The following is a 15739-nucleotide window of genomic DNA, read 5'->3' as shown; positions in this document are numbered from 1 at the left end:
AAAGAGCCTAAATGTCCATCAACTGATGAATGGATAAAGAAATTGTGGTTTATATACACAATGGAGTACTACGTGGCAATGAGAAAGAATGAAATATGGCCCTTTGTAGCAACGTGGATGGAACTGGAGAGTGTTATGCTAAGTGAAATAAGCCATACAGAGAAAGACAGATACCGTATGTTTTCACTCTTATGTGGATCCTGAGAAACTTAACAGGAACCCATGGGGGAGGGGAAGGAAAAAAAAAAGAGAGAGGTTAGAGTGGGAGAGAGCCAAAGCATAAGAGACTCTTAAAAACTGAGAACAAACTGAGGGCTGATGGGGGGTGGGAGGGAGGGTAGGGTGGGTGATGGGTATTGAGGAGGGCACCTGTTGGGATGAGCACTAGGTGTTGTATGGAAACCAATTTGACAATAAATTTCATATATTTAAAAAAAAAAAAAGAAGTGGTTTTCTAATAGGAGATTAAAAATTAAAAGGGAGTAACCATTTAGTACTTAGTGTTTTTGCCATTATTTTCAGCGTATTATGATTAATCCTAAATTTAAACATGTTGGTAGATGACACAAAATTCAAGAGATCTAGGTCTGAATTTTTCCTTCCTTGCTTAAGCAATGAGTAGAAAAGTACATGGTTACAGAACCCATAGAAAACCCTGAATTATTCAAAGATAGGCTCTTAAAATATTAGACACTTCTATGGTACAGATCAAATACAGGCCTGATCCTGCTAGGTTTAAAGGTATAAGCTTTAAAATTTTTTGTAGGTTATGGGGCACCTGGGTGGCTCAGTTGGTTAAGAAACCAACTTGGGCTCAGGTCATGATCTCACGGTTCGTGGGTTTGAGCCCCACGTCAGGCTCTGTGCTCACAGCTCAGAGCCTGGAACCTGCTTCGGAATCTGTGTCTCCCTCTCTCTCTGCCCCTCCCCCACTCACTCCCTGTCTCTCTTTCTCAAATATAAATAAACGTTAAAAAATTTTTTAAAAATTTTTTCCAAGTTATTAATTAGCATTGTTTAATTTTCCTAATCTATATTTAACAAAGTTATTTCAGAATTCATCAGTGCCATTAACAAAAGTCTACGCATACACATTTATAATTACATACACATAATTTTAATATCAAAATTTACTTTCCTATGTTTTCTGTCTTGCTGGTGAATGTACTCACGTCTTTATGCTATATTTGAATTCTTACTTGATACAGTACTACTTTGAATTATGACAGCAATGTAATTTACAATGCTATTTTTCTCCTGTCCTCTTCCTGTATGGAGAGAACATGAAATCCAGAAGCTTAGCACGCGAATTCAGAGCAGTTCTTACTGCCCTAAAACATCTCAGCATCTGAGAAAATTAATCAACCCAGAAAAAACTCTTTTTAACAAGTAGGATTCAGGAAACTATAAATCTTTCACATTAATGTCAGAATTAATATCTTGTTAAATGGCATACAGGTAATGAGGAGGACTGAGATGGTTTCCTCGCTCCCACCATATTCCTCCAATCCCAGACTTCACAGTCTGTGCTCAGTGGAGGGAGGTTATAGTTTTTAATTGTTTGAATCTTTTATAAAGATGACACTGTGTACATTTACACAGAGCAAGGTCACGTTAAGCTCATATAATTATTTCAAACCGTCAAAAGAGGTGTTTGGAATTCTGTCCTCTCTGAGCTTATAATAGTCACATTAAAAATTCTTCATGAGATAAGAAAAGGGAACTGAAGGTGAACCAAAAGAGCAAGAATATGGGTAAGCTAAATACTTGTTGTAGATGAAAAACTTTTCTGAAGAAAACAGTGACATGCATGTAAGTTCCCAAATCCCCTTTAAGCAGTAAGTCAGATACCCTGAGGATTGCACTTGGCCTTAAAAGTAGGCAGTTACCTATGCCATAAAATCTGTAGGACTCATTTCTGAAAGTTTTGAGTGGTGAAGACCGTACCAAAGAGGAAGAGTGAGGTTGGGTTGGGTTGGGTTGGGTTGGGTTGGGTTGGGCTGGGCTCCATTGGAACCCTGAGGGGAATATCTAGCTAGTACTTGTGTCCCAAGTCAAAAGTGCTAAGACCTAATTAATTTATTATAAATACAGCTTAAATACCTCTGTAGGGTGGAAAACTATGTTATCTAGTTTGTAGTCTCCATGAATCAAATTTTCTTCATTGTCATTATCTGGCAAGTTTTTCATTAGCCAGTGAAATAGCTGGTTCATGGCAAGGATGTCCTGATGAGCTGCAGCTTTATATTGCTCTATCCAGGTTGATACCTAAAGATATATAAATAAGAAAAATTGTAAAGTTGAACATAGAACTTAGGTTCTAAATTTAAACAAAATTCAATCATATCAAATTTGGTTTTATTCCTCAATGCTCCAGCAAATCCCTCTAAGTGACGTTCACATGAACCTAAAACATTTAAATCTCTCTTCCATCTAGTTCCCTTTTACTAACTTAGATTTTTATCAGGAAAAAAAATACTGGCACAGGGATCAAGAAATGTGGGTTCTAGCCTCTATTCTGCAACTATTTCGTGAAAGAATAAAAGAATGTACACAAACACATATATACACAAATAAAAAGGTATAGCAGATTTCTGGAAGGGTCACAAGAAACAAGTAATCTCTGAAAAAGGAAATATGGGGGCTGGGAGAAGAAGGGAGATTTTTACTTTTCATTTTAATACTTTTTCTTATTACCCACAGAATCTTCTAAATATATTTCAGGTATAAGGAGTGCAAAGACTTTTTATTGTTCTTAGAATCAAATACAAACAAATCAAATTATACTCAAAGTCCTCCATCAATTGAAACCATATTTTTCATCAGCTCATAGTTCTCTCCCCATTGCCCAAGGTATCTCTGGTCAACTTAGTGCAGTAAAGACCTTCATCTGTGGAATCATACAGACTCAAGTATAAATTATGCCTAAGCCACTTATTCACGTATTATTCGATATGCAGTAGCCCTTAGATTCCTCATGTGCAAAATGAGGGTAATAAATAATACCTATGTCTTAGGGTTATTACGAAGATTTTAAAAGAGTAGGTCAGCAACCTACCTACCATGGGGCCTGGCATAGTGTGAGTACTCTCTAAATCTTACTCCCTTCTCTCTTCCCTTAGCCCCCCTCAAAAAGACAGAAAGACAGACAGACAGACAGACATAGGCAAATAGTCCCATACATATCTGGTCTTGCTGTCTCTTTGGTTTGAAATGCTCACCATCTCTTCCCTATCACTCTAGATTTTCTCTTTACTTAAATACACAGTGCAAGACAGATCTCTCCCACAAAGCTTTCCCCACCCAAGTAAGGGCACACTGATATGCACCCTCTAAATAGAACAGCTCTCATGATGAGTACCAAACAATTTACTACTAGATTATATACTCCTTTATTCTATTTTCAAGTTTCACATAAATGAGATTCATGTATAGGTCTCTCAAAAAAATGTTCCTTTAGGGGAAGAACTTATTTCTATTTTCTTGATATTTAACAGTGTACTCAGGAAGTATTAAACACACACAATCGTGCTTAATAAATGTTAACTTCAAAAGGAAAACTGTATAGAAAACATATTGATAAATTAAGTGAAGAGGCATAAAAGCTTTAAATTTGCATCCATGTACATGTTGTTAGTTACAGAAGCTTAGGCTGAACAAACCTGATCTAAAAATATAAAATTATTTTCTGCTAACAAAAAGCCAATATAAAGGTTGATATTAAAAGTTATACCCAAATTTCAGGAAAGTATAATGGGTTTTTATTTTGACTAATCAAGGATATTATTTCCAAGAACTTGAGAAAAGGAGCTCTTCATGTGGACGCATTACCTGTCTTTTGCAGTACCCAGCACCTCTACCATATCCTTCCAGCTGCAACGACTGTACATTCAAGGAATGTAAACGAGCCAAGGTTTCTATCATGGCCATATATATGGCTGAGCGTTCTGCTGGGCTAACTCCAGGAATTGTAAAATCACGAAAGATTCGGCCCTATAGAAACAATTACAATAGATAATTTAAAACAAAATACATTTTTTCACTCCAATTACTTGTAATGTCATAATCCCCCATTGTCCACACAAAAAAAATCAGGATAACAGTTTTCCAGCAAAAACAATTCTTTGTAGAATATGCTAGAAAAACATTCACTTAGGAAAACATGTTTAATAGAATATGTATGCCAAAGGGAAAATACAACGATATTCCAAAATGAACTTAATGGACAAAACTACTCTCAAGTTACAGTTTACAAAATAATTTTTTTTTTTTTAAACACTTTGAATTTATTGTTCTTAAGGGATTGATATTCTCTTTGGAGTAGTATTTTTCTGTCCACCATCTGGAGGGTTTGGTTATTGCCACTACATATAGCTCTTTATTGCCATCTAGAGGAAAATTTGAGAATAAGTCAACACGTGCTAATTACTAAATTTGTTCCTAGTCTATTTCATCCCTCCTACACTGCCTGTGCTCAAATTCAAATGAAAGTTTAAGCCCTTGCAAAGCAAATTACCTAAAATGTTAACTAATAAACTATTATTTATTAACATCTAATTTTCACGATTAAAAATAAAAGCAACAATAAAGATTAAGTGTTAATTTACCTGCACATGTTCCATCATGTAAAATTCTGTTCCAATGATAGAAGCATCACTGCAGTACAATAAAGGCTTGGGAACGGGGAATCCAACTGAAAACAAAGCTTTCTGGACTTTAAATTCTCTATCAATCTAAATAGGATGATGGATTATTAAAAATTAGAAACACAGAAATTTAAGTTAAAAAAATTTTTTTTTGATGTTTATTTTTGAGAGAGAAAGACAGAGTATGAGCAGGGGTGGGGCTGAGAGAGATAGAGAGGGAGACACAGAATCCGAAGTAGGCTCCAGGCTCTGAGCTGTCAGCACAGAGCCTAACATGGGGCTCAAACCCATGAACTGCAAGATCATGACCTGAGCTGAAGTCAGAGGCTCAACTGACTGAGCCACCCAGGTGCCCCAATTTAAGTTTTAATTAATTTTTTTTAAGTAATCTTTACACCCAGTGTGGGGCTTGAACTCCTGACCCTAAGATAAAGAGTCATGTGCTCTTCCAACTGAGCCAGCCAGGTACCCTAGAAACACAGAAATTTAATAACTATTTGTGACCTTACATTAATGTTAGAAATCAATTTTATTTAAAAAATTTTTAAATATTAGGGTGCCTGGGTGGCTCAGTCAGTGGCTTCGTCAGTTTGGGTCATGATCTCACATTTCGTGGATTTAAGCCCTGCATTGGGCTCTGCTGACAGCTCAGAACCTAGAGCCTGCTTCAGATTCTGTGTCTCCCTTTCTCTCTGCCCCTCTCCTGCTTGCACTCTGTCTCTCTCTCTTTCTCTCTCTCAGAAACAAATATGTAAAAAAATTTTTTTTAATTTTTTAATGTTTATTATTTATTTTTGAGAGGGACAGAGAGAGAGAGAGACAGAGAAACAGACAGAGTACAAGTAGGGGAGAGGCAGAGAGAGAGGGAGACATAGAATCCGAAGCAGGCTCCAGGCTCTGAGCTATTAGCACAGAGCCTGACATGGGGCTTGAACTCACGGACCATGAAATCATGACCTGAGCCAAAGTCAGATACTTAACCAACTGAGCCACCCAGGCACCCCTACAAATCAATTTTAAAACAGTATCAACAAATGACCTGGGGGGTAATATTTTCCTTAAAAGTAGTCATGTAGTCATAGCAATTATTACAATTATAAATTAGGCCAGCACTTAAAAAAAAAAAAAAAAGAAATTTAATTAGTCTAAAGGATAGCACATGAATGGGGCTTCATCCTGGCTCTGCTCATATGAAGGCAACAGTTCCTGATCACAATATTTCACAAATTTCATAATATTTCACAAAGAGATGTTCTCAGCAATTCACGGCTCACTGGCTTGCTCTCATTTACTCTTTCTCTCTTTTTCTGTCTCTCAAGGGGGCTCAGGCAAGTCTCTATTCTAAGGCTCTGAGCACAGTCAGCTACATGGTGGTGGGGGAGGCCAGTGAGTGTTGGTAGAAGGGAAAAGCACTAGCTTTTCTGGAGATCTAAAGAGGTATTTGTTTCTAAAGCAGAGGATGGGAATCCTTCCTGGTATCCAAGGCTGCCATGGAGTTCAAGATAACCATGGGGAAAGGAGGCAAAGAGACGTAAGCTAACACTGAAACAGGAACCCAATATGATAAAAGGGTCTCCTCAACCAGGACAGATATATGAGCCTATCACTCAGGACCTCAGGACATGGCTCACAGCAGAGCTGTGATGCTGACTTATCTGGCCCCAGACTCAGCGGTGACTGATGACTTCTAAGGAGGAGAAACCACGCAGCTCACTTTGACAGCTGTAATAAAGCAGCAGTTGATAAAGATTAACTAGAGCAGGGACATGACTAAACAATGACCAAGGTGAGAGAAGCCAGCAGAGCCATAGGCTGTGACAGAAGTGTTTGTAAGCACCCTGGTGCTGGAATGATGACCTGAGCTGAAGTCCAATGCTTAGCCAACTGAACCACCCAGGTACCCCTCCTCAAGTCCTTTTTAAAAACAAAAAGGGATACAATTCAAGTGAAATTTTCATCTGATAAATAAAATACATTATCTATTATTTAATAACATGAGATGACTTTTAAAGCAATTTAGGGGCGCCTGGGTAACTCGTTGGGTTAAATGTCAGACTTCGCCTCAGGTCATGATCTCACAGTTCATGAGTTTGAGGCCCACACTGGGCTCTGTGCTGACAGCTTGGGCCTTGCTTCGGATTCTCTTTTTCCCTCTCTCTCTGCCCTTCCCCTGCTTGTGAGTGCTCTCTCTCAAAAATAAACACTTTAAAAAATAAAAAATAAAAGCAATTTAAAATGTTTTTTTGTGTGTGTGCATAAAAAGCATTTATTTGTCAACAAAGAATTATTGCATTTGTAGAGGTGCCTGTATGGCTCAGTTGGTTGAGTGTCCAACCCCTGATTTCGGCTCAGGTCATGATCCCAGGGTCACGGGATCGAACCCGGTGTTGGACTCCACACCAAGTGTGGAGCCTGCTTGGGATTCTCTCTCTTTCTCTCTCTGCCTCTCTCTCTCTCCCTCTCTCCCCCGACTCCTGCTCCTCTCCCCTGCTCGTGTACTCTAAAATTAAAAAAAAAAGGGGGGGGGTGTCTGGGTGGCAGTTGAATGTCTGATTCTCGATTTTGGCTCAGGTCATGATCTCACATTTCATGAGTTTGAGCCCTGTGTCGGGTTCCGTGCCATCAGCAAGGAACCTGCTTGGGATTCTCTCTCTCCCTCTCCATCTGCCTCTCCCCTGCTCTCTTTCTAAAATAAGTAAACTTAAAAAAGAATTATTGCATTTGTACACCATACCTTATGTGCTTTAGGAAGAAGTGATCCAGATGGTTTTTTTCTGAGTACATATGCTTGATAGCCCTTCTGGAGATAAAAGGTTGGATTGGACTGTCCTGATCTGGGTAAGAGTAGAGAAAAGGTCTATTACAAAGATATATTTTCCTTCCCCAAATGCTACCAAGATGTCAAAAGAAGCACAAAATGAAAATAAATAAATTTCAGTGCTGGGAAATCAACAGAGGTGCTACCAGCAGCTCAAAACACTAGTTTTGGGATGATATAAAGCAGATAACACAGTGGCAGCTGGAGAATCTGTAATCCACAGAGGTAGAAGAGAGGACCTCACTCCCTGCCTGTAAATCATGAATTTTATCAGTAGTACCCCTAGAACAATGCCTAGATCTAAGTAAATGAAGGCTGGGAAAAGAAATTGTATGTGATCAGTCAGAAAATTAATTAAAGGATGCTGGAATAGGTGGGTAAATGGCTCCTCATCTGCTGTTAGAGATATAACCCCCAGATGCTTCACCAAGGCTAGCACCTAAGTATAGCTCTCCACAATGGGAATTCTGGTAAGAGAGAAGTGTCTGGACCAGGGTGAACATCTGGGCCAGGGAAATACAACAGTGCCCCAAGGAACTCATAGATACCAGGGCATTGGCTTTCCCTGCAAGGAGAGCAAAAATTCTCACATGGACTAAAAATATCGTCCAGATATCAAAACTATTCAATTTACACCTTCATTCACAATATAGCAGTTTAGAATTACCCAGCTTTTGAAGATTCCAAAAGCATGAAAGAGAGGCCTTAAACAAATAATTAAAAGAATCAGTCTCTGAAGTAATAGGTAATAGGAAGTGAAAAAAAATCTTTGAAGTTTCTCCCTAGGTCTTTAGCTTCTATCTGCAAAGGACAAAACTAGTACAGATTGAATGCAGTAGCAGCTCCATTGTCTACATCTTTCTTCTACAAGCCAGACCCATCCTTCCCAGGAATCATATCTAAGAACACTGATTTTGGCACCATCTAAACCTGTGTGGGTGCCTTTTAACATGGAAAAATAGAGATCATTGCCAGTGGTCAAGAATGGGATCACCTCAAGCTATGTTGATTATTGGGACATGGGAAAATTTATTTGTGATGCTACAAAGAGCAATGAAACTTACAACATTTTTTTTAATGCCAAAAGTCTGATTGATGCATTTTTTGATGATGCAATCATATATGAAGTACCAGCCTTTCAAGATAGTAAATGACATAAGTGAAATATAAAGAAAAAGCAAAAACCTTTTTATTGAAGATAGAGTTACCATATGACCCAGCAATTCCACTCCTAGGTATAGATCTAAGGGAACCGAAAATACATTTGTATAAAACCTTGTCCGTGAATGTTCATAGCAGCATTATTCACAACAGCCCCAAAATGGAAATAACCCAAATATCCATTAATAGACGGATGTATAAACAAAATGTAACACAGCCATATAATGGACTGTTAGCCATAGAAGGAATAAAGTTCTGATACATACCGCAACAAGAATGGGCTTTGAAAACATGACGCTAAGTGAAAAAAAGCCAGTTACAAAAGACCATGTGTTATATGATTCCACTTCTTTGAAATGTCCAGAGTATGTAAATCCATAGGGACAGAAAGTGGATTAGTGGCTGCTAAGGGATGGGAGGAGGGCAGAATTGGTAGGTAAGGATTGCTTTCTAGGTTGATGGAAATGTTCTGGAAATAGAGGTGCTGGTGACACAACATTGTGAATATACTAAAACCCACTAAGTTGTATATTTAAAAATAGTTCAAATTTTAAATGTTATATAAGATAAATTTTGTCTCAAAAAAATCCCAGTGACACTATACTTCAACAGAAAAATAAATTAAAAAATACATATTTCTGTTAAAAAAATCTCACCAAATTAAAATCTTCTCCTCTGTGTACATATATACTATGGTTCCTAAAAAGAACCCCCCAAAATGCAGAAGCCCACCTTGGGAAGATCATCACCAACACTGTGCACATAGTAATGGCTAACTTTAATCACTCTAAACATCAGGTTGCCATATAATCCAGAAACCACTGATGGTACCAATATGATAAGAATCATCAATAAGCCAATAGCCATAGCTATTGTTTAGGAGTTGGACAAGATATTTGGTGCTGAAAGAAATGTGTTGCTATAACCAAAGAGGTGGTATTTTTGATTTGCCAAATCTTAGTTAACAAAGATGGAATCTTCGTATTTAAGTATGCAGTTAGGGAAATTCACTCGGCTGGAGGACTTTGATTAGACAATCAGTCTCACAAAACCTAATTGACTACCCTCTGCACTAGTTCACTTGGAAACATACAAAGTCAGGGGTGTCTGGGTGGCTGTCAGTTAAGTGGCTGACTGTTGATATTAGCTCAGGTCATGATCACATGGTTTGTGAGCTTGAGCCCTGCATAAGGGCTCAATGCTGACAGCACAGAGCTTGCTTGGGATTCTCTCTCCCTCTCTCTCTGTCCCTCTTTCCCCCTCAAAATAAATAAATAAACTTAAAAAAAAGAAGAAGAAGAGGAAGCATATGAAGTCAGGAAATACGGTTTTGCAGCAGGGCAACATCAGATGAACTTCTACAGCAGGGGCATCACAGTAATCCATGCAGCATTCTAGGATCTACTTGGTGACCCCTGTGTCCCTTTGGTGATGGCTCAGGTTCTAAGAAATGGGACCACATAGGTTCCACCCTGGCTTAGAAGCCTCATGTTCCACAGGAGCTATTGTCTCTAGTAACATTCTTCTGGACACAGCTCCCTGCTTCCTGGCAAGGGACATGAGCAGGTACAAGAACTTGCTACACTTAGGGAAGCCCAAAGTACCCCACCAGATACTTAGAGTTCATTTCCAGGACTTCTAGTTTATATTACAGTTTATCAATTACATATTATTTTTACCAGAAGTAATGTTGCCTAGAAACACAGCTGACATGCCACCTTTAAGGAGTTACTAGAGTAACAAAGCTAGAAAGTTAACTTAATTTGTCCATAGAGAAGGAGAAAAGGTTCTTTAAGCCTTTCTTCACATCTTGCTAGATAAGTCTCAGGCCCACAAGGTCATCCTACTGGGCGGTTTCAGCTGCATCTCCAAGCTTCAGAAACTTAGAAATACCTATAGGAATTTTCTTTCGAAAGCAAGAAATTAGAAAAAAGCATCAATCCTGACAAGGGTGTTACTTATGTTTGCAGCTATGTAGGCAGCCATCTTGTCTCTTGTCCAGGGATAAATCTGAAACTATTCAAAATTCACTGATCTTTGATATCATTCCATCTCCTTTGGTATTGAAACCACTGGTGGAGTAATGACTGTTCTGATTACGTGCAATACCACAGATCGTACCAAATGGACTTTGACCTTCACTATCTGCTCTGACAGTCAGTTTAGTGTGTCCATTCAGGTTCACGAAATTGAGCAATGATACAGGATAACAAGTAGTTTGGAAAATTTGAACTAATAAACATCCCTCCTGCACACTTTAGAGTTGTACAATTGAACTTTTTTTCATTAATTTTTTAAATGATTATTTTTGAGAAAGACACAGCATGAGCAGGGGAGGGGCAGAGAGAGAGGGCGACACAGACTCTGAAGCAGGCTCCAGGCTCTGAGCTGTCAGCACAGAGCCCAATGCGGGGCTCAAACCCACAAGCCATGAGATCATGACCTGAGCTGAAGTCAGATATTCAAATCGACTAAGCCACCCAGGTGCCCCTAAAGTAACTATTGATGTTGATGCTAACGGCATTTTAAATGTATTTGCTCTAGATAAGAGATCAAGAAAATTAAAGATTAAAAGACCACTGTCATGGTGTTCGAGCATGGAAAACATTGAGTATCCAGTACAAGAGGCTTAGAAGTACAAAGCTAGAGATTAGAAGCAGAGAGGCAAAATATCCCCTAAGGACATGCTCTGATCCTATATTTTCAACAGTAAGGCCATGGTGGAAGATGAGACACATCAATGCAGAATCAAAGATGAAGTCAAACAGAAGAACCCTGTTGTGGAACCATGACTGCAGAAATAGACGAAGCTGACCAAAACAACATAACACATTCCACAGAGTTATGAAGTCTGAAAGATCCTAATTTGTAGAAAGATCAGTGACAGTTTTTAAAAATCATATTTGAGCTATTACTAGACATTTTGAATACTTGAATACACACAGGGGAAGAGAATAATACAGGTTCATTCTATTCATATGATAAACAAATGGAAAGTGCTATTCATTTTAGAGAACAAAGTTTGGGTTTTTTTTTTTTTTTTGGTTTTTTTTTAAGAGAGAGAGAGGGTGGGAGAGGAAGAAAGAGAATCTTAAGCAGGCTCCATGCCCAGCATGGAAAAATGACATGGGGCTTGATCTCACAACAGTGAGATCATGACCTGAGCCGAAATCAAGAGTTGGACACTTAACTAGCTGAGCCATCCAGGCACCCCGAACAAAGTTATTTTTAAATTGGCATCATTTGTTGGGGGGGGGGGGGGGTTGGAGCCCAGAGCACTTAGTATAAGACTGCCCCTCTGTAGTCCCAAACACTTCACTTTTCTTATTTCCCATCACTTATATCACTACTGTCATGAACCCCCCAGGATTGGTCTCATCATGTTTTTTTTTTTTTTTTTTTTTTTTTAAGTAAGCTCTATGCCCAACGTGGGGCTTTAACCCACCATTATGAGATCAACAGTCTCATGCTCTACTGACTGAGCTAGGCAGATGCCCCTTATGTTCTTTATCCTTGTTTAGGTCATCAACAAAAGTCCCAGATTCCCATATCACCACTTACCTACTATACTCTAATTCCCATAAGGCTCTGCACAGGCCCTGTTTTGTCTTCTTCTCCCACCCTCCCCTCCCCCAACTCCTGATATCTTTTCTCTGTGCCCCTGGAACTCACTGTCTTTCAGCATAATCACAAACAGCTTCACTCTCATCTCTGAATGGACACTTCACCTTCTCGCTGTGACTAAAGTTTGAATGTTCCATGAGGCCCCTGTTTCCTTTGCAGGCTTATTACATGGTAGATTCCACCCCCCTCCCCCACATCACCTATCCTGTAGGCCTGGAGATGGAGTCTACGTCCCTCTTGATGCTCATCGCCACTTGCAAACTTTTTGCCCTCCCTCCTGCCTAAACCCTTCAATCCAGCTTTGAAACTCATGTTATGAGACTACTGCACTCTACCCTTTCTTGTTGCAACCAACTGCTCTTAAGTCACTCCCCCTCATTGCCTACTGATTCACTATTGCTCTTATTTACACTATTCCTATCTTCATTAATAATTTCAAAATCTAGTCAGATGTTCATCTAACACTCAGGACTGTGTCAGTTCCTTGAATTCTTCTACTCCGGTGATATTTTCCTTTATACTACTTCAGTCACCTACTCTAGGGGACACACCTTACACACCAATTCAAGCACTGCATAATCCATCCTCGTTAAGCATTTCTATCTCTGACCATTATCTTTTCACTCACTCCTGCTGGTTGGTACCTTGATTCCAACAATCCTTCAATCCTGGGAACTACCATTCATTGATCATACTATCTTTTAGCATCCTTCAGTTTCCTCTTCCCCCACATCCTTCCTTCACTCGTTTAAATTTGATGGTCAATTACATAACCACCCTCTTGAATGCATCTTTAATATACTTATTAAACCCCTCTCCAGATTATTTGCTTGGCTTCCCCCATTCTGGTTTTTTCCCCCTTAATGTTTATTTATTTTGAGAGGGAGCGTAAATGCACAGGGTGGGTGGGGAGAAGGAGGGGCAGAGAGAGAGAGAGGAGAGATAAAATCCCAAGCAAATTCCTGCTAAGCGTGAAACATGAAACCGATGGGGCTGGTTCTCAGGGAGATAAGATCGTTGACCTGAGCCAAAATCAAGAGTCAGTTGCATAACCAACTGAGCCACCCAGGCAACTGCCGCCCCCCATACTCCACCCATTCTAGTTTAAGTCCAACTCTTTGCCTGCACTCATATAGCTGAACCCAGCTGGAGAAAGAAACATGGTCGGTATCACATGCTGTGGGAGATGCAGGAGAGAAGCATCAAAGGAAAAGACTTCAAAAGGGAAGGGCTGGAGAAGGTATAAGGCCTTAGCATGTTTACACAGCTGAACACAGCTGGCTGTGCTGTGGCTTGTAAGGATCGCCTAGAGCCATTAACGTTGTCTAGGGTCAGATCCTCCTTCACACCTGACCCTTCCTAGTGTTATAGAAACCAATTAACTTCAAATTCAACCTTGAAAAGCTAAACCATTAGACTGATGAACACACTTGCTTAGCTGACTTTATGCACATAGTCTTCCGCAATTATCCTAATAAAAAGAAGCTTCATTCTGGAGTCGGGGCCTCATTCCGACTCGAGTATGAGGACCTTCACTTAACTGCACTTTGCGGACTCATCTTTTGCGACTCCGGCCATACTCCCTGCAACAATACTCAATATCATATGCCTCTGGCACTTATCACTGGCATTTGTATTCCATGACTACTGATTTATGTGAAAATAAAAACAGTGGTAAAGGAGATGGATCAGAGAGTTTTGTGGTATAGAATTAAAAGGTACCACATCCCAATAGATACTGGAGGCTGAAGTAGGCGTAATAAAAAACAGCTTAGGTTTCCAGCCTAGAAGCCTTGTGTTGTAAACACTGTTTAAGACCTTTCACCTACTATTATGCAATTTAATTATCAAAAGGAGCAAGTACTTATTGCAGATCAGGAAACTAATTCTCAGGGAGTTTATATAACATTAAAATTCCCAGTCATTAAGTGGCAGATAGAATTTCCTGGAAGCCAGCACTGTTTCTATAGTTCTGCCTTTATCACAACACTATTTTTAGAATAAATTTTTTTTAAATTTGTTTTTTTATTATAAAGCAGACCAGAGCCAGATTCATGGTGGAGAACAGTATTCTCAGGAGCGTCATCCAGTTCCATTCCCTCACTTCAAAAAGAACTGAAGCCCAAAGTAGTGCTGTGATTTGCTAAGTGGAAGATCTAGGATTAGAATTCAGGCCCACCAGCTGGTGCCATTAACTCAACCTTCGAGAACATTGCCAATTACAACGGAATTGCACCTGTTTCTCAGAAAAAAAAAAAAAAAAAAGGTCTAACGGTCACCTAACAGAAGTTGAGAGAAAACCTCTTTATATTATCCCACAAAGCTTCCAACCTTAATTGCCTCAGTGAATCTTCCAGGTACAGGATTGCATCCTTCAACAAAGATTCCTTCTCATAGCTGGACTCATGAATGTTGTGGTGTTTCCATTATTGTCCTCGAATTGGAAATACCCAGGATGAAATGCAGGGGACCACTGACGGCAGCCCCCACCTACAGAGCGAGTCAGTGCAGGAAAAGAAGCGGGGACGGGGGGAAATTGCGAACCCACCGTGGGCCAAAGAAAGAAAAGCACACTGTACAGATTTGTTTCCGCTGGAGGAGAAGGCCGGCGTCGATACCTGTATTGAGCAACGGTCAGGTGGGCCTCTGGCTCGGCCCCAAAGCCGGGCAAGTGCTGGTTTAGATAGGCCTCCAGGGACCCGGTGTCGAACTTGTGCTGGGGCAGCACTTCGGTGGTCTCGGGCTCGCGGGAGGCACCGCCCTCCATGACTGCCTCTGTCTGCCGCCTAGATGCAGAATGCACAGGCCTTCCGCGCTGAGACCTCTGGCCTGAGGAGTGCTACTCCACGGCTTGGGGGCGAGGTCCTGACGCGACGGGGCGGGAGTGGCCCCGACGCGACGGGGCGGAGGTGGCCCCGCCTCTCCTGCCAATCACACACATCCCTGGGCACCGTGGTTGAACAACATTGGTCCCTGAATCTGGTCATTCAGGCTCTAGTCGGGTTGTGGGAGATGACCTCCATGTGCTCGCATTTAACAATTTCAGTCAGCCTCACAGTTGGAGGCCGCTATTCTGAAGAAGGTAAAGCCACGTTAATCGCTCCTAATATGAAGAGGCCTCTTCTACCTCCAAATTTCACGAACCGACAGGCGGAAAAGACCTACTGGGTCCGGTTCAGAAATGGGCCCGTCGAGACCTTGGGCCCAGGAATAAAAAGATCCTGGGTGTTTCTCCTAACCGCCCGGCTGGAAAGGCACCATCAGAGGCCGCCGGCTCCGGTCGCTAAGAACTCTGGCCCTGGTGCGGCCGGGTCTGTTAAGACCGGCCGAAGAAGGAAGCAAAGAGGAGCGGGTTTTTTTCTGAGGGGGAGCGGTGACAGCAACGCACCGGAAGCGGTACAGCGGCCGGACCCCGGGAGCGGCGGCGACGTGTCGTTCGTGAGGCGGTGGGAACACTTCCCCAGGGTTCTGGGCTAGGAAGGCCGCGGCT

General features: G+C 40.7%; 1 protein-coding gene across 4 annotated transcripts in view; it reads right to left on the bottom strand.

The window, feature by feature from the left end:
* Positions 1-15704, bottom strand: part of ACAD11 (acyl-CoA dehydrogenase family member 11) — a 91516-nt gene extending 75812 nt beyond the window's left edge. The window contains exons 1-5 of one of the 4 annotated variants that reach the window (XM_042903041.1): positions 15638-15704; positions 7381-7480; positions 4608-4693; positions 3832-3993; positions 2104-2268 (exon numbers count right to left, since the gene is read on the bottom strand). In XM_042903041.1, coding sequence (XP_042758975.1) covers positions 2104-2268; positions 3832-3993; positions 4608-4625 — 345 coding nt within the window. In that variant the 5' untranslated portion in view covers positions 4626-4693; positions 7381-7480; positions 15638-15704. Of the gene's footprint in view, positions 1-2103; positions 2269-3831; positions 3994-4607; positions 4734-7380; positions 7481-14580; positions 15191-15637 lie in introns of those variants that run through there. The other 3 variants (XM_042903038.1, XM_042903039.1, XM_042903040.1) reach the window with 3 other exon arrangements.
* Positions 15705-15739: the final 35 nt, after the last annotated feature.

The sequence above is a fragment of the Panthera leo genome, chromosome C2 (assembly GCF_018350215.1).
Source record: "Panthera leo isolate Ple1 chromosome C2, P.leo_Ple1_pat1.1, whole genome shotgun sequence".
Lineage (NCBI taxonomy): Eukaryota > Metazoa > Chordata > Mammalia > Carnivora > Felidae > Panthera > Panthera leo.
The sequence above is the reverse complement of the archived record's forward strand: the minus strand, read 5'-3'. Positions and strand labels throughout refer to the sequence as shown.